The sequence below is a fragment of the Octodon degus genome, unplaced genomic scaffold (assembly GCF_000260255.1).
Source record: "Octodon degus isolate 3935 unplaced genomic scaffold, OctDeg1.0 scaffold00160, whole genome shotgun sequence".
Lineage (NCBI taxonomy): Eukaryota > Metazoa > Chordata > Mammalia > Rodentia > Octodontidae > Octodon > Octodon degus.
This window is the reverse complement of record NW_004524736.1, coordinates 3990015-4009829: the sequence shown is the minus strand read 5'-3', so window position 1 is coordinate 4009829 and position 19815 is coordinate 3990015. Positions and strand designations below refer to the sequence as shown.

Sequence of the window (19815 nt, the reverse complement as noted above, 5' to 3'; positions counted from 1 at the left end):
TTGAGTGATATCAAGTCTCCTTCCTCTTAAAGTACACACTGGCCTAATAATTTTGGTGTCCCACTGGCCAAAACCAGCAAACAGCGCTGCCTGCCTATTCTATCATGCAGAGTACAATGCATTCCCTCACAGCAGCTGCAGTGAACGGTGAAAAGGAAAGAGGACCCAAGAATAAGGAGGTAAGCAGCCTTGAGGTATCCACCCCCATCCACAGATGCAGGGCCTCAAGCACAGCCCTGGAGAATAGGAGGCTACAAAGGTAGTCCAGGCCCAGGGCACACCAGCAGTCCCTCCAGAGCTCTGTCTATATGCCAGTCATTCTAAAACAGGCCCCTCCAGCTGGAGAAACAGATGCTAAGGCAGCTCCATATGAATAAGAATGTGGTTGTCTCCTAATTATGGCCCACCCTACAAAAGGCAACAGCACATGGAAAGAGTCCATCCTCCTGGTAACACGGAGAAAAATGTCCTGGAGATGACCAAATGGTAGAAGTAGTCAAGTGTCACTGTACTCTGCCCATCCAGCACCATCAAATTACAAACAAGGAGAAAAGACAGCAACTGAGAATATGATGAAACTTTATGTAACAAGCACATGAGTATCAACTATGTGCTAGGCCGTCAGCTAGTAACAGATGTGGCGAAATGAGAAATCTACCTGACCTAAAATAATTAATGTGAGAAGGGGGAAAAGAAGGAAGGTGAGGAAGGTGTGCTATTTAGAAACAGAAATTACAAACTACAGGTATCTAATTTGTGGGTTATCTGGAATCAGCAGGATGGCAGAAGCAACTAAATTCTGGAGACCAAAGTCTGAACACAAAAGTGCAGCAGGAACCCCACAGAGGCAATAATTCTGCTTAGTTTCAGTAAGAGAGCAATACAGTGAAACAAAAACAAAGGAGACTGTATTGACTGGCTTCAAGGAGGAGAATGAAAAGGTAAGGAACACAAAGTCTCCAGAACGTCTTCACTGCTAACCTGCATAGATATCGCACTGCAACCAGCAATACACCCAGGCAGCCACCAGTAAGATACTGAACAGGGCAACACACCACAGCCCCAACCGTGCAGTTATCAAGAAGGTGAGGTTAGGGAGAACAACCCAGAAATTGACTGTGGATTTTCAAAGAAATGTTAAAATGAAAAGTGACATCAAAAATATGCCTAAGCAATAGGCCTGTCATTTGGTAGGCAAAAAGCACTGTGTCCTTCAGGTTCCCCTTCTAGTCTTTGTTCTGAAGACCCGTTGCTGAAACAGTGGCATTAATTAAACTGCCTAATGCATAAGCCCACCTGAAGTCCACTTACTGACCACGACTCACACACATACTGGCTCAGGACTAGGTATTTGTGCCTAAAGTATGAACACTTTACTGATAAAAATAATGTCCCAAAACCATAGTGCCTATAGTACATGAGAGTTTAAATGTTTGGTTTTTGAAGTGAACAAAATATTCCCACTCCAAAGTTAATTAGCCCACCAAGGAATGAAACCTACAGCCCTGGCCTGCACAAATGCAAAGCACTGGCTGGCTGAGCGATGCCTGCCTTGAATATAAATGCTCTGAAAAAAAAAGAAAAAAAAAAAAAAGTCATTTATCTAAACACAGTGTAGGTAGCTCTGCAATCAGTATCTCATAAATAAAGAGAGAAAGATGAAGGGAAAGCACTCTAATTGATTTTAAAATTAGTTCCAGCAAAGAAATAATCTGACAACCAACAAGGTCGACCACAAGAAAAAAATATACAGCCCTCAGTAAAAAGTGCACCAAAAAAATTCAATGAATCAAGATATCTGGACTACTATGAAAGATATTCAGAAATGCCTGAATAAGAGTAGAGGAATTAAAAGCAAGTCAAATGGGGTCTAGTCTTCAAGTGTGCTTAAAATCCTAAAATTAAGCCCCTTGGTGGACTGACTCCAATCCCAATCTGTACCATGTGACCAGAATATGCCTTAGGGGGAAAGCTAATGCCAAAAGGCAGGACTAGTCAACCCAAAGGTAGCAACTGGATTGAAACCGTAAGTGGGGAAGAGGAAATGCCCAAAGAAAATGAAGCCATGTGTGACTGATCCAGCAAAAGGCATGATCCAATTAGAAAGCCCGGAAAGAAAAACAAACAAAAAACATGAGTGAAAAAACTCCCTCCTGCACTATTAGACATCAGGATGTTGACTCCAGCTGAAACAGCTCTCAGAAACAGTCAAGGAGATCAGCAGCAGACTTAGAGATGGCACATATTATACCCATTCAACAGTAATCTACATAATCCCAGCGCTTGGGAGGCTGAAAACAGGAGGATCACTACGAGTCCGATCTACGTAGTGAGACCCTGTAGACCCCTTTCTAAATACATTAAAACAAACAAACAAAAGGAAACACTTATTTGCCAGCCAGATAGCTCAGTGGACCAAAGCACTTGCTTAAGCAGAGCACAGTGGCCAGGCCAGGGTTCGATCCTCGGCATGCAATGCCAGCCCCGCCCCCAGGGCATGCTGAGATGGCAATTAAGACTGCACGTGGTGGCATGTACCTGTAATCCCATCTCTTGGGAGACTGAACACAGGATTAGAACTACAAGTCTGATCTACCTAGTGACACCTTGCAGACCGTGTATTAAATACAGTTAAAAGGGAAAAAACAAAAAAGGATAGCAACAGCAATCTACAGAACTAGGTCTTGTGCCTTAGCAGATATTTTGACTTAAGAAAATTTGATAAATGTTGCCTGCAGTAATCCCAACTACTCAAAAAGTTGAGGCAGGAGAATCATAAATTTGAAGCCAATCTGGGCAATTTAAGGAGATCCTTGTTTCAAAATAACAAAGGGTTCAGTGATACAATGCTTGCCTAGCATCTTCCACGCCCTCGGTCTAATACCCAAAACTGTAAAAAGAGAACAAAAAACAAAAAAAAATTGTATAAATGCCCACTGTATTCACAGTACTCTCTAACATACTGAAAGAGGGACAGTAAAGATGAGGAGCTCATGTTGTTCCTGGCCTCAGTGGAACTTAGACTTCACAATGGAAAGTAGCTGAGCACCTGAAACACTAGTACAAGGTGCTATGGAGAGAGAAAGTCGCGTGTGGAAGTCTCTGGCCTCAAAGGCCCTTTCAGAACCAGGGCAACGAAGAGGGGTGGTACCTCAGCACAGCCACTGTATTAAATGGTCACAGGACAGTAAAATAATAGAGCTGTCAATTCTGAAAACAAGAGAGAATTACTGCAGCTCACAGGACTGAAAGGAGACAAGAAATATGAACACATAGTGCGAGAAAGATTTAGATAAATGGAAAATGTAGAACTGTGTGGTAGGGACGATTAAAGCAACAAAGAAAGACAGATGCAAAGAGGTGAATGCACAAGATTTAGGGAAGGATTAATCACCAAGACCCACTAGGAGGTTGTTAAAATCCCACAAAAATTACTTGACAGAGGGAGGCAAGATCATTGGAAAGGGGATATAGAACTAAAGGCAACGAAAGAAAATATAATTTGTAATAGTGAGAAGAAAGCAAATCAAAGGGCAGCAAGACAGGCACATGCTGTCTTCCTCAGTTTAAAATTCACTTAAAAGATCAATAAAATATACATTTTAGGAAGCTGCTATCTACCCAGATATCCAATGTCTTGACTGCATCGCAAGGCACCCGGCTGGACCTCCTATGACCTCTCCAGCTAGGAAGCAGATCACAGCAATGTTTTAAGTGGTGGCACCTAGACATTAAGCTTAAAATATCAGGATACGCATTATGGAATCTTAAACAGGTGAGCTAAGAACCTCCCAAAGTTTAATAGTAATTTTTTCAGTCTAACAAAGAAGATTTCAAGTGTTCATCTCAAAAAAAAAAAAAAAAAAAAGCCCAGATCAAACAAATCAGAAACTGGTACAGAATGCCTCTCTGCCAGCACAGACGTATTCCACGTCTTTTGATCACATTGCTGCACTCCCCAAATCTCTCCACTGGAAACCAGTGAAATGCTATATCCATTTCAAAGAGCCTTTGCTTTTCTCCAAGGTCCTTAATGCCAAGCAGGAGACCCTCTCTAATTTGCTATTTGCCTTATGCTCTCAGTCACAAGCAGATCACAGTCAGTGGGTTTATTGGTTTGCCCCCACTTCACTCAGGGCCTCACACCCTACAGCTTTATGTGCGTATGCACTTCAGCAGCATCCCTGCCTGAGGGTCCAGAGGGACCAGCCAAAGTCCTGCTTTCAAAAACCTAGAGTGGAGGGAATAAGCTGAAAACCACGTTTAATTGTTTCTAAATGCCAAAGCCCCTGGGACCTTGAACGCACAATGAATGGAGTTATCAGAACACAAAGGACCCTGCCTCTGACAAAAAGCCTGAAGAATCCCTGGACATCACTAATAACACATCTACCTGCAGCTCCTCGCTGCCAACTGCCTGCCTAGGAGACCCAGATAGGTCAGCCCCAGGAGACAGCTCCCAAGATGAACATAGTAAGGACTTGGTGAGATTAAGCACAGTGTACATTAAACAAAACCGATCCTTCAGTGCTCAGGTCTGAACAGCTAGAAGTCCTCATGTGAAAGAACCTTTATGTGGGGATCAAGTTCAGAGAGGAGAAGCTGAAAGACAGGGGGATGGAAATGAACAGACACTGACAGCATCAGACAACCAGCTGGGGGAAGACCATACCCTTGTTTTCTACACGTCCATTGAATCAAGCTCAAGCATTGTGTGTGTGTGTGTGTGTGTGTGTGTGTGTGCCCACGCTAGGGGAGTGGGGAGGACAGGAGAGAGCTACAAGGCAGACAGACAAATGAAAGAAAGGACTTAAGAGAAAAAGGCCCTGCAGCTGAAAGCAAACTTTCTACACTAAACATCTGGGGGTTGGGTAAACTGCGTACCTGTTTTCAAGGTAAATTTCAGCTCTGGATCTCTTTGCCAACTACAATAGCACTGTAAGAGCAGACTTCACGGGGGAATAAGTCAGCCCCTTCATCGGATGCCTGGGGGCTGTTTCCTTTGTCATTAACACTCCAAGTGTAACACAAAGCCCCTGGCAGCCCTGGGCAATAGAGCACTAGGCTTTCCAGTTGCAGATCAAAGCCAAAAGCTCCCTAGGAAGCCCTGAGATTGCACAATGTGCTATCTCCTTAAAGGCAGCAGCTCAGAAAACCCATAGTCTTTCTGGAAGACACTGCACTTACTTCATTATGGCAAACAACGGGCTAAAACAAGCTCTACCTTTAGGGAAACCCTGATGCACATCTGCTTTCACATGAGCACCACAAGAGAGTGTTCTTAAATGGCCTTCAGCCTGAAGGCGTGAACAACGAAGCGCTGACACTGGACCTCCTAAGCAATCCAGTGACACCATCAATACCACCACATCCCTCAAACTGGAATCCTTCTGAGGGGAATACTGCACACTTCTGCTTTTAGCCCTCCCGTCATACTTTCCATCAACACACAAAGCTCCTGGGAAACCCCAGCATCATAGAGTGCCCAAGAATTCCTGGACAATACTGGAACACAGCTGCATGGGTAAAAACTGTTCCCTTGATCACAGTGTTTTGTCCAAGCAATTCTCCTGGTTCCAATTAGAAAATAACTGAGAGGGGGTGTGGAAGTATACAGTTAGCCTTGGGCAAACCTTGTCTTTCTGTATAATTTAAGAGAAATGAACTTGTTTCTGTGTGGGAAAAAAAAAAGAAAAAGCCACTTTGCCCTCGTAGCCCCCAAATATATAGATGTCTCAAAAGATCTATATTATTTAATGACAGGTTACTATTTTTTAGAACAGGAGGAAGAGACATGGTAAAATAATCTCTCCCAAGCCGAATGTGGTAACACACATTTATAATTACAACATTCTGGGCACTTAGGCAGGAGGATCACACCAAGTTTAAGTTCAGCACAGACAACCTAATGATACCCTGTCTCAAAATTAAAAAATAAGGAAGAGCTAAGGATGTAGGTAACTCAGCATCCAAGATCTTGAGTTCAAGCCTCAGTACTGGTAGGGGGAACCTTAGTGTGTTCTGGGAAGGGCCAGGCCCATGGAGTCTGCCACTGGATGCTCCTGGGTGAGGCTTCCTCACCGCAGCAATCTCTCAGCCACCCACCTGCCCCTGAGGACACTCCTGCCAAAGACTTCCCCTCCTCACTTCTTCCACTTCCTTGATCTGCCCCCTCTCCCACTTGGTTGTGTGGTTTAGAAAAGGGTCCAATACATAAACTATCAGGTTATGTTTAGCTCCCTTCCAAAGCTATGAGCCTCAGAAAGTGCCTGGTAATTAAACAGGAGGTAATCTTGAAAGAGTGTTTTGAGGCCCCTCTCAATCCATCCATCACATATCTCCAAAGAATCCTCAAGCACGCTGTGCTTCTACAGCCAGTCATCCTCCATCTCCCAAAACACATTCCTGGTATCTTTTTTTCTCTTGGAAATTCTACCGCCCGGATCTAACTAGGGCAGGCACATATTCTTGTGTGTGCTGTGTTTTGCAGAAGGGCACTTGGCCAAAGGGATAGAGAAAACAGGAGCTGAAATTCAGCCTTCAATCTGTATGCCAAGTATAAGCCCTGATGGGAGGCTCCCTAGAGAAAAGGGCACCCTTCTCTAATTTGCACAAAGATGCCCTAAGGGCTAACAGGGGTCCTGGCCAGTCCTCTCTATGACCCCTTGACTGGGCTCCCAGTGTAGCTGTAAGAATAGTTGGGAAGAATAGTTGGGAAGGAGTACAGGAAACTGGAAACCCACAACTCCAAAGGGATTCCTACTGCCTAGGCTTTAGATACATGTAGTCATAGTCCACTGGGAGCCCCATATGATTTTTCTTCTTATTTACCCATACTGTAAATCTGTTAACTTTAGAATAAGCATAGAACAGAATCTTGCATTCTTTAGGAGAGCTCTGGGGAATTCTTCAAGTAGAAAAACCAAGTACTTAGAATCTTCAGTATGAAGAAGGATGGCTCTTCAATACCACGGTTCTTCATTCACTGCACTGTTTTCCCCTGGGTCTTTGGCCAACTGAGGTTTTCAAAAGAAACACTAGACCTTGTAGCAGATCCATTCTTACCTAGTAAGTTTTTTCCTATAAAATACAAATTCCTTTATCTTATGAAATCACACCACTGACATAGGAGTTCTTAAATCCAAGCCTGCTGTTTTCCAACTTAAAATTCTAAAAGATAACACCTAAAAAGCATGGCATCAAAGTCTTCTACATCTGATCCCTGATAACCAAGCCCATTTCTCAGCACTCTTAATTAGCTACCTGCTACTCTGGTCATACACAGTTACTCTACTCACAATTCATCACAGGCCCATATTCTCTCCTATGCCACTAGGAACCCAAGGTGTCCCCAGGACACACAGGACTCAGCCCTCCCAGTGGATTAACATCACACAGCAGGCATGCCACTCACCAGCCACAATGGCTATCTATTACCTGTTCCCCAAAACTGTTCACTGAGCTGTTCCTAACCATTTAACAGCTTATTCCCAGCATCCCTTGGATGCCATGGGGATGGGGGGGGCTGGCTAATACTGGCACTCAAACTCAGGACCTCACGCTTGCCAGGCCCACTGACTTACGCCCTAGGCCCCACCAGCTTCCCTTGGGTAGGCCATCTGTTTACATACTGACTATCCCCACTGTTTGGACAGGTATCATTTCAACCAATAAATCCTTTTTAATTAATTTTATTGGTATAGTTGATAAGACATAAAAATACCTTCCTAGATTATGCACTTTTTCTAAACTTAATTTTCTTCACAGCAGCTAACATAAATGGGATTTGTGTACATTTCCCCTACTAGACTTAAAAGCTCGATAAGAGTAGGATGAGGAAACCATCCATTCATGACTTACCATATCTCCAGCACAGTACCCAACAGCCAGCAATTGCTGACACCTAACACATTTATTCCTTCTGTAAAGCTGAGCTGTCCCTACCAGTAACCACCAGCCTCATGTGCCAACTGCATCCCTGAAATGTGACAGAAGGAATTCAGATGTGGGACTAGAGTAAAAATACATACCATATTTCAAAGACACAGTTATAAAAAAGGAGAGAAACTATGTCATTAATGTTTTAATATTCATTAAATGTAGAAATGATAATATTTTGGATATGTTAAGTCAAATAAGATACATTAAAGTTAATATATTTCAGTTTTTAAATGGAACTACTTGACAATTTTAAATAATATATACTACTGACCTATATGGCTTGCATTACAGATCTATCAAGACAGTGCTGGCCTGTAGTGCCCCTTCTGCAAGTTAATTTCTCCACCTTGGATACTCAAGTCTAACAACAACCCCTTGGAAGCCTTGCCATATCCTCCACCACAATGGGGTTCTCCAGGGTGCCCTCTACCATCATATTCAAGGTGTGTTATATTACCTTATTTACACTCTGCCAAAGGACTTTAATGAACAAATAATGGATATTAGTCCTCATTCCCCTCAAGAGCCATATGTTGCAGCTATTATAGCTAAGGCTTACTGAGAACTTTCTTAAAATAGAGGAAGATATCAAGAATGAACGGGAAAAAAAGAAAACAGAAGCAGAAGAAAGCAAGAGGCAATTCATTTTGGTGGGAAATAAGAACTGTATTATCATTATCTTAGCTAAACTAGGAAATATATTCCAACAACTTCCCACTGGCCATTAGGTTAACTCCAAAGGATCCACAAAAAATTTAAAATTCTTAGTTAGGTTAGTTCTTCAGAAAATCTGTTATTATCCTAGCTAAGCTACAACACCCCAACCCCCACTCCTTGAAATTCAGCTACACAACCTCCATTATCATAATGCTTTGGCTGATGATGCAGGCACAAAAATTAACATTGAAGAATTTCGAAGTTGTGGTTGCTGTGGGAACCTTAATTCCAACTGTAGGGCACAGATGTAGAGTCGTGGACTACTCCCAATACTGATAAAATTGGAGACATGTATTTACACTGTGCAATGAGGCACAGCTACTGAGAGAATCTCATTTTGGCATTTCTAGGCTTTCCATGCATTTAAATTCTCAACCTTACCACGGCACTGTTTGCTGCATTAAATTGGCTCCTCTATGGGGAAAAAAAGGGAAGGGAATGAACTGATTGGCCAGACATTCAAATCACCCATCCCATATATGTTTTTTATGCATGATCTGATTCAAAAGACAATCATGATATTTTTATTTTACTCTTCTGGGATGTCTAGAAACTCTCACACAAATGGCAACAGCGTATGAATTGCAACTCGTACGTGCACCACAAAATATGTATGTACAAAACATTGGTAAAATAAATTCCACATTTTTAGAACTACAAAAGCAACAAATTAAAAAAAAAAAAAAAGTTGAAGCTACACAGCACTAACTTCAACCACAATGTTCAATTTCAGAAAACCAAATACTTGCCTCTGGCAGTGGCTCTCACTAAGAACTTGGTTCTATAACTACTGAACTGACTTAAGTTATCAGAAGACAATAATAAGAGCAGAAACAATGTCTGCAAAATTAACACTTAACTGTACCCAAGAAAACGTTCAACTTCAATCCCTATCCCCAACCTCTTACAATGCAGAAAGATGGAAAAAATAACCACAGAATTTAAAACAGAAAAACTCCCTATCTATATACTGAATATCAACTTTTGGAGTTTTCATCCAAAGTGTAATTCCTCAAAATTGATATACCCAAGTCATACACATTAGGGAAGCATTTATTCAGCCAAGACTCAATAAGTAGCACAAAACAGTGTAACTAATTACAAGTACTATTTGCAAAGGATAAAGAGGGACCCTAGGGAATATACAGACAAAGATTCATTTCTTCCTTGAACAAAAATACAAAGAACTATCAAATCAAAATGACCAGCAGAAGCAGGGTCTATTTATTATAACGTAGTTGAGATCCAGATTTGCTAATGGATAAATCTCATGCACCATGTTACACATCCCAGTTCTAACTGCTCTGCTGCCCTCTCAAGGAGTGCCCGTCCAAAAGGAATCCAAGCAGTAAGGGTAGCGCAGGAGACACGGAGGCCAGTCTAATCGTATCCAGGCTGCAAATATTAGGAAGTAATATGCTGGAGATTCCAAATACTTGTCCTCTTGCACTATTGCACATATGTATCATTTAACTAACTCCTTCCGGCTTTTGCACAGAAGCTTGGCTGCTTTCCCACTCTTACCTGCATGTTTTCCCCCTCCAGCCTTGGTGGTCGGATGCTGGACAAGTGGATGGTCTTATAGTCTCCAGAGTTCAGCTTTACAACAATGGCATCAGCATTCAGAACCTGCATCACCTAGAGGAAAGAAGGCAAAAATACATGAACTGGCTTTGAATGGGGAGTTCCCATCACATGCCAAGGAGGAAAGCCCAACATAGTTACAGGTAGAAAATGACATGAATAGCCATTTTGAATAATAGATTCAGTGTCATCCTTTACTACACACCAAGTCAGAGCAAACTATCCTGCAAGCTCCCAGAGACCTTATCATGATTTCTCAACAGGATAGAATCTACATCCTTCATATTGAGAGTCAATCTTATCTCTCTTGCCCTGACCAAGGCATGTGGTTAACTACAAAGCTTAAGACTTACAAATCTAGCTTCTGTTATTGAAGATTTTCATTGAAACAGATTCTAAACTGAAGCCAAAATCCTTATCTCAATATAAATCTAGGGAAAGAGGCAAGGTCTGTATTAGAAAAAGGTAGCTGCACTATGACAAAGATCTGGCCAGGAATATACCTCAGCAGCACAGCGTCTGTCTGGCAAGCACAAGGTCCAGAGTTTGATTCCCAGTATCAAAAACCAACATAACAACAATAAAAAAAAAAAGAACTGAAATATACCCCTCAACAGAAAGCAGAAGAATCAAAGGCAAGTGAAGGGCAAATGGAATTGTCATTTTGGCACTGAAAAGGAGCTGCTCTTCTACAGGGAGAAACATTAAATCACTAAGGTATTACCTTGGCTACGTTAAAAGCCACCTTTTTAGAGCACTATTTCAGTCCTCTCTGTTGTAGAAACCAAAATCATTAACACTGCACCACACTCTCAGCTGAAAAAGATTAACTTCCAGTCTGGGGTACGAGGACAACTATTTGAAGGGTAAAAGCACAAATATTCCTCTGTGAAGGTTATTAGAACATTCCACCAATGTGTATTGAATAAAACCCCACTCAAACTGGGACAGGGCCACATTACGGTTATAACCACAACCCGTAATACAGCCAGCAGTCTAAAATTCAACCAATTATATTCAAACCCTGTTGTTTCAAGACCATAGGGGTTTGGGATTTTTTTTTTTTTTTTTTTTTTTTCCTTTTTTTCTGCAAGCAACACTTTCCCATGAGGTAGCTGCTGACTACAAAACACTGTCGCCATTCACTCTATCTGCAAAATGAAAATTAAAGTTTTCTATGCTTCAGTCAGGCCCCATCAGGACCACCAGGTGGCTGAATGAACTATCCAGTCAGGTGTCCACAGTAAGGGAAGACTGGCAAAATGTCCCTCCTCTTTATGCACAAAACAAGCAGATGTGTCTTTGCCATGATAGACGCCATGCTGTAACTCTCTAAGGGCAAGCTTCTCTATTGCCTCCAGCACAAAAGGTACCCATTTACTCCAAAAACAGCTATTCTCTACTTACAAACAAGCAACCCATCACAGACCAAGAAGAGTAAAGAATGCTTTTAAAGGGTAATCTGAAGAAAGCAAAGAGAAGAAACAAATGAAAAGTTATGGGGCCGGGGAGATGGCTCAGTGGAATAAGTGCTTCCCTGGCAAGTGCAAGGGCCTGAGTTCGATCCCCGGTTCCGCCAAAAAAAAAGAAAAAAGAAAAGTTACACAACAAGCTCAGTGTCGTCAAACAGAATGAATGAGAAAAGTAAGAGACAGAATCAAAGTGGAAGGTGTACCTGGGCTGGTGCTGGGCGGGCACCCCAGGGTGAGACCACCATCAATAAACAAAGGAGAATAGAAAACAGGCCAGTGATCTGACAAGTAAAGAAGCCTCTGAGAGAAAATTGAATGAATTAGGACAGGAACTTTTTTACTTTCCCTTTTAGATACCAGTTTAAACTTACAACTGAGCTGATAATCAAATAGGCTATATGACTCAGACGGGCAGAAACCTACATTCACATGGCCTCAAAAAAAACTGATAAATAAAAGAAGGCATGTATGACTGCACCAGAACCATCCAAACCAAAGAGCCCCTGATGCCACCCTATGCATCAATTTAAAGCCTAAACACAGAATGGAAGGTATAACCAAAAATACAGGTACAGCAACTGAAAGAGAAAGAGCAGATCTTATTTCTGTTACCACCTAGACACGTTAGTACCAGGTAAAAATTCCCAGTGTAATGGAATGCTTTTCTTTTATTATGGAGATAATTGACCAAAATAGAAAAGCCAAAGCTAATCATTTCCCTGGTCTTCACAATCCAACATTTGTGTGAAAGGAAAATGGAAGACAGAACATATGAGGGGTGAGACTTCCATGATACATGGTCTTGTATTATTCTAACTTCAAACTAAAAAGAAAAAATTCCTCTAGGCCATACCAAGTACTACAAAGCAAATCAATAGTTCCTCCTTCAAAAGGATGGGAAAAGATAATAATGCACAGAAAGCATAGCATTTCCAAAACCTCATTGCAGGACAGATCTATACCTTCTCGCAAACCAAAACTACCTCTTCCCAAACTATCATAGCACAAAACACAGGGCAAGTCCTATAATCAAGACAGGAAAAGAAGCTCAACATTCTCTGTATCCTAGCCATGCTCAGAAAGGAATAACACCAGGGAAAGTATCACAGCGCTCACACCTTCACCCCCTGACTGCAGAATGTGAAGATATAAGTATACCCTGTGACAAGGTACTGGTGTTCATCACCCCTTTATAATGTGTTAGCAGAAGCAGCAGTGAATAGATTCTTGGAGCTGTAAATTTTAGGCCACAGCAGCAGACTCTCTGCTTGGCATATCCCTGATTAGAAACCTCCTCTTCAGGAACTGCGCACCCTGACGCTGCCAGCTATGTGAGGTTTAGCTTTCTGGAGGAGGGTGAGCATACACGCGTGTGTATGCATGTGAGTGTGAGTGTGTGTGTGGTGTGTGTAGTATGTGGTGCGTGTAAGTAGATCTTCTATTCCTCTGTGAACTGTGCCACTGCCATGCAGAGAACAAGCAACTCCTGAGTAGAAACATGGAATAAGCAATAAAACACTGGTTATAGTCACATGCTGTGCAATAAGTAAAATGCAGAGTGAATTACCATGCAAGCCTGCTCATCAACACCATTACAGACCACATTTCAACAGTGATATTTCTTACGATGCTTTTCATCAGGATGACTGAAGTATGCCCACACTGCTCACTCTCTCCACAAGCTGCAGATTCCCTAACCAAGCCATGCTCATGCTTATACACTAAGTGATCACCTTAGGCTCAGGAACAGCAATCTACACAGAGCAAGTCACCAGCTGGATTCAAGATGCATGCACTAAATCCAACTCCCTCCCCATCTCTTGAAACCTAAATGTAAAAGGAAAACTGACTTACTGATGGCACCATGTATGCTAAGGGCTGCCACAAGTCAGAATTACACAGGAGCAAGAAACATTGATCTTTCCCTGGCCCCCACCACACTGTCTTAACTGCAGAGCCCATCCACAGTGCTTACTGGGTGGCCAGGGGCTGCTGCTCTCCAGCTTCTTAGAGCTCTGAAGCATGAGTGAATAAGGAACAAAGAGTCTTACAATAGCCTCCTGGGTGGAAACCCTTCTAGTAGCTCCCCAGACAACCTACCAGAAGTTCCAATGCTGCCACAAATCTCAGTACCAGAAAAAGGTGAAAGGACCACCAGCACAAATGGGGCCTCGTACAGGCACCAGCAGAGAAGAGAATGTCTTTTGATGAGGCTACTGAGAATGAGACATAAATGCCCTTCTACCTCCGAAATCAAGACATCTGGCACTTGTTCCTGTCCCCTGAGGTACTGTGCTGTTTATTTTTCCCCAATACCTCACCAAAGTACCGCTGTCACCCCTGTCCTCTACAGAAAACTAATCTCAACAGTATCCATCAGACAAATTTCAACAGGGGACATGCTACAAATATCTGCCCCACACTCCTCAAAATAGTCAAGGTCATCAAAAACAGTGAAAAGCCTGAGACAAGAAAAGCTTAAGGAGATATGGCAATTAAGTGTAGCATATTTCCTAGAATGGAAAAAAGACACTGGGATAAAACTAAGGAAGCCTAAATAAAGTAGTGCTTAAGTAAACAATAACATATAAATATTGAAGTCCTAATTAGAGCAAATGTATCCCAAGCACATAAGATATTAATGTTAACAGCCTTCGGGGGTGATGACAAATGGGGAATCCTGTAACGCTTGCTTCTTCTGCAACTACCTTTAAAAATTAAGTCTGTAATAACACAATAATTTTAAAAAGTAAAAATTTCTAATTTCTTTTAATTCAATCGTTATTTTTCTTCTCGGCAACTGACCTCTCTGGTGCAGTAAAGCCCACCTTCCTAGCACAATTCCCAGAACGTCCTTTTCACCTGAAAGTTGTGTAACAAAAGCCAAGGATGTGGCTAGTATTTTATTGTCTTCTCCATGTTACCATAAGAGAATATAACAATAGACTCCAGATGATGCCAAAAAATATTAAGAGGCATTTTTGTTTTTAATCACACGAGAAGGCCACTTTCACTCTTCATAGTATTAGAAGTCCTAGCTAAAGTAAAGGACAACAACAAAAAAAGAAAGGAAGGAAGAGCAAAAGGTACCCAAAACAGAAAAGAAAAAATTAAGTTATCACTCTTCTCCTATGAAAACCTAATGATTCAGGCTAGAGAGATAGCTCAGCAGTCTCTTAAGTGCCTGCCTGGCAAGCACAAGGACCCAGGTTCGATCCCTAGTACTACACGCCAAGCTGGCCACCGAAACTGGGCACGGTGACGCATGCCTTTAATCCCAGCACTGGTAAGGCTCAGACAGGAGGATCACTGCAAGTCCAAGCTGCACAGCAAATAAATAAATAAATAACAAATAAATAAGATTTTTAAAAAAATTTTAATTTAAAAAATCCTAATAATTTTACAAATACTGTTAAAAATAGTAAACAAATTCATAAAATAGCAGGATACAAAGGAAACGCTCCAAATCAGCTACATTTCTGTATATGAACAATGAACAGTCAAAAGAACTACTTCTACAACAACATAAAAAAGAACAAAATACTTAGGAATTAACCAAGGAAGTAAAACACACAATGAAAACTACAAAATGCCAAAAGAAATTAAAGACACCATAAAAATAAATAGAATTTTATAATTATAAAATTCAGGGAATTTTAATGAACCCAAAACAGTCTGAAAAAAAGAAAACTAGGAGACACATACTGCTTGATTTCAAAACTTAATACACAGCTACATCAAAAAATCATCTGGTACTGGCACAGAGGCACATACAGATCAAAGGAGGACAGCTGATAAAGCACAACTTCTGCACTATAATCCAATGGTTATTAACAGAGGGCCCAATACTAGCAAAGGAAAATAGTCTTTTCAACAAATTTTGCTAGGAAAACTAGACATACAAATGTAAAAATGAAGTTGAACCCTTTCCTAACACCATATAAAAAAACTGACGTAAAATGAACGCATGACTTATAAATGTAACACTGAACACTCAAATTTTTAGGGAAAAAAGAAATATCACAGGCCAAAGAACTTCAGAAGTTTAGATCTGACAATTTTTTTTAGAGATGACACTTAAGGCACAAGCAACAACAAAAACAGATTAGATTTCCTTAAAAAATTAAAATTTTGTGTATTAAAAGCAATCACAGTAAATTAAAAGGCAATCCAGAGTGGAAGAAAGTATTCCCAAATTGTTTACCTGATAATGATAATATCAGCAACATATGCAGAACTCCTAAAACTCAACAGAAAACCCAATTTAAAAATGGGCAAAGGTCATCAGATCTTTTGCAAGAAAAGAAACCAATAAACACATGAAAACGTGCTCAACACCACTAATTATCAAAGGAAATATAATTAAACTAGAAGATGCTATGGTATACCTAGGATAACTACCACCCCCCAAAAAAACATCCTAGAGAAAAATGTCAAGAAATTGCAGCCCGTGTGCAGTACTGGTGGGGGTACAACAGTACAGCAGGGCAGTTCCTCAAAAGCAAAAAGAAAAGCCTGTTATCCAGCAATTCCATTTCTGAGTACATATGTAAAAGAATTCAAAACAGGTCTCAAAGAGATTATTTGTACTCATGCTCACAGCAACATTGTTCATAATAGTAGAATATAGAAGCAACCCCACTGTCCACTGAGAAGTAACGAGACAAGCTTAGAATGTATGTATATAAAATGTAATGTTCGGGCCAGCCAGATAGCTCAGTGGACTAAAGCACCTGCTTAGGCAGAGCACAGTGGCCGGGGTTCAATCCCTGGCATACCATGCCGGCCCCACCCCCTGGGGAAGCTGAGAATGGGTGTGGTGGCACGTGCCTGTAATCCCAGTGCCTGGGAGGCTGAGAACAGGAGAACTGCTACAAGTCCAATCTATGTAGTAAGACCCTGTAGACCCCCTACTAAATACAAAAGAATGAATAAATAAAATAAAATGGAATGTTATTCAGCCTTAAAAAGTGAAGAGATTCTGAAACATTACAATAGACATAAGAACACCATGTTAAGTGATTTAAATAAGCAAGTCACAAAAACATAAACACTGTATGATTCTATATGTATGAGTTAGAGTAGCCAAAAATCACAGAAATAGAAAGTAAATGGTGGTTTCCTAGAGCTGGGAGAACAGGGGAAGAGGCAGTTAATGTTTAAGCATAACAGTTTCAGTTGCATAAAATGAAGAAGTCCCTGAGAAAGAAGACAGTAAGAGTTGTACGACAGTATGAATATACTAGCATCACTGAACTTAGCCACTGTGCTTAAACCACCTATAAATGGGTAAATACTAAATGTGTGTAAGGGTTTTATCGCAACAGAAAAAATGGGGAAAAAACCTTGGAGACACAGAACTCCATCTAGAGCTTTCATGCTAAATAACTCAGAGAAATGGACGTGCATCAGAAAAGAGAGAGAGAGAGAGAGAGAGAGAGAGAGAGAGAGAGAGAGAGAGGCAAAATCAAATGCAAATCCACCGCATACATGGATAGTTTACAGCTTGCTCTCCAAAGCTAGATCACCAATGCCAGCCAGCTTTTTAGGACACCCAAGTAAAGCCCCAGAGATAAGCTCCTTGAGGGCAGGAAAAGCCTCTAACTCTTCCTGTGTGTTCTTAAAGTACTTAGCTTGGGGCTCTGTTTAAGCTACTGCACTGGCCTCGCATCAGCCCCAAAGCCTCTAAGCAGCAGGGCAGTGAGAAGACACCTCTTGAGGACATACTTCCACATCCCCTCCCCCAGCAGTGCTATTCAGGTCTGTGAAATCTGCAATGCCCACAGAACCAGCAGCAGGGACAGAGAAGCCAAGCCACGTGCTCAGGGGACCATATGGCTACAAACAGCACAGATCAGCGAAAACGCCACAGGGAAGGCAGGCAGGGAACTGGCAGGCCACGACAGGCACAAAAGTCTCAGGCAGGCTCAGCTAATCGCTGTGAAGGGAACATGCTTCTCTGCTAACCTGGAGAGACAAGGAGAGCCCTCCCTCACATTTCACTCCTTAAAAAATAGAAGTGCTTAAGTAGATGATGGAAACTAGTCTTTCAGTATGCCACATACATCAAGAAAACCCTTTCAGTGAGTTTCAAATTTCTCAGAGTGCACCTCTTGGCAAACACCCATCTATAGCTTTGTATCAGTTCCAAAAATCAACTGTGAGCACCAACAGCACCCCATGGACGAGGTCAGAGGTGACCCTCTGCAGGCAGTTCAGGTTATTTTAGCAGTGCCCTATACAATATCACACACCTAAAAGCAGAGTGGCTATTGAAGAGAAAAACTGCCATATGCTAAGGCTTCATAAGCATGTGACCCTCAGAATTTCCCTGTAGGACTTTCAGAATATGTGTATGAGGGACCCCGCTACCTGAGATGTTTTTAAGTTTCCGTCAAAAAGTTATGGATCGTTAACAGACATTTTAAAACACATTTAAATGACTAAATAAGTACAGCTGGCTTCTAGGCTATAAAAAAATAATGTAGACAATTTTTTCATTTTAATTCAGTGCTGATACCCAGAGTTTTATGAGAGATTTTAGTGCTGGGTAATTTACCTAGTGAGATCCTATCTCAAAAAAAAGATCTGAGGATACAGCTCTGTGCAAAGGTCCAGGGTCAATCCTCAGTACAACAACGACAACATGTTAGCCAACTACGGCTCAATGGCTGGCCATCCAACCCACTGCACAGAGACCAGATGGTTCAAAATTCCAGAATGTTTTAATGATGTGTTTCTTTCAGAATAAGTTGGCCAACCTCCACTCTACAATATATTAAAAAATAAATACACTTAAGAGATATATACTAGCTACCATTTCTTGCCAAAAGACTCAGAAATTATCAAATTAAAGCATCTCAAGTGGGACTGAAAATGGAACCAAACACTAGGACTGGCTTCAGGTCTCTGTAAGAAGCTTCTATGTTTCAAGAAAGGTACCCTAAGTTGACAGGTAACTTCAGTGCTTCTAATCCAGTATCATAATGCTTCATTCTTAAATAAAAGACCCAACCTCTTTACTAATAAATATCTGAGAAAAGCCTCTAATTTGAAAAATAAGAGACCAAAATAACCAAGGAAGAAAGCATGCCGAGAAAATTTCAAAAAACTCAACTCTAAGGAGAGCTAGGCGATAATCCAAGGTAACTTCTGATGTTAGTTTTAAAATAACAGCAATAAAAGAGAAGTATTCAGAGAACAAATAAAATTCTTAAAAATTAAAGTATCATAAATGAAATTAAGAGCTGGGGAGAAAGCTCAGCAGCATAAGCGCCTGCTAACAAGCACAAGGTCCTAAATTCAATCACTGGTACCACAGAAATAAAAAACAAAATAGAAAGACTGAAGGACAAAGAGGAGAAAATCTAAAATCAAACAAGACAAAAATATGGAAAATAAGAGGCAAAAATTAGAACTCCAGCAAAGTCTGACATCCAAATAACAAGTTCTAGAAAAAGGAAAGAGAAACTTGAGCAAAATCAACAAAATAGTTGAGAAAAATCAGAAGTCCCCCGACAAAGGTCTAAATATTGAAGCATATGTTCACATATGGATAAAGTTGCTTCACTATGAAATGTCAAAATACTAGGATCAAAAAGTACTTGGTAAATCTATCTAAGAATAAAAAAATAAGTCATACAACGATAAAGGATTAGGATGATTTCAGACCTCTAAGAACAAGAGCAGGAATGGGAGATACTTCAGTAGCTAAAAGGCAGTGAAGGAACATTTTAACTTCTAAAATAAAATTTCATACCCAGCTAAAGTATCAATCATGTTTAAATAGGGAGCAGATATGAAAGGTTTCACAAAATTTACCTCCTGAGTATTTTTGCCATGAAGTTTGAGAAAAGTGTGCCATCAAAATGACATATGGTAGTAAGCCATAAAGAAAAGGCCACAGAATCCAACAAGTATAGTTTTAATCTGAGGAAGGAAAGGAAACCTCTCAAGACAATGGTGAAAATGCCCCAAAATTACAGTACTAAAACAGGCAAAATGAAAAGCCAGTAGAAACTGGTGCAGGTCAAGGACTCCAAGAAAGTATCACAGAAGGTAAGATTAGCAGACTAAATCAATCTGAGAGATTTAGACACTC

General features: G+C 40.9%; 1 protein-coding gene across 1 annotated transcript in view; it reads right to left on the bottom strand.

Moving 5' to 3' along the window:
* The window catches only part of Snd1 (staphylococcal nuclease and tudor domain containing 1), a 443244-nt gene that overhangs the window by 368387 nt on the left and 55042 nt on the right, over positions 1–19815 (bottom strand). The window contains exon 10 of the mRNA XM_004642716.2: positions 10183–10296. Within this exon, the coding sequence (XP_004642773.1) occupies positions 10183–10296 (114 nt within the window). The remainder of the gene's footprint in view (positions 1–10182; positions 10297–19815) is intronic.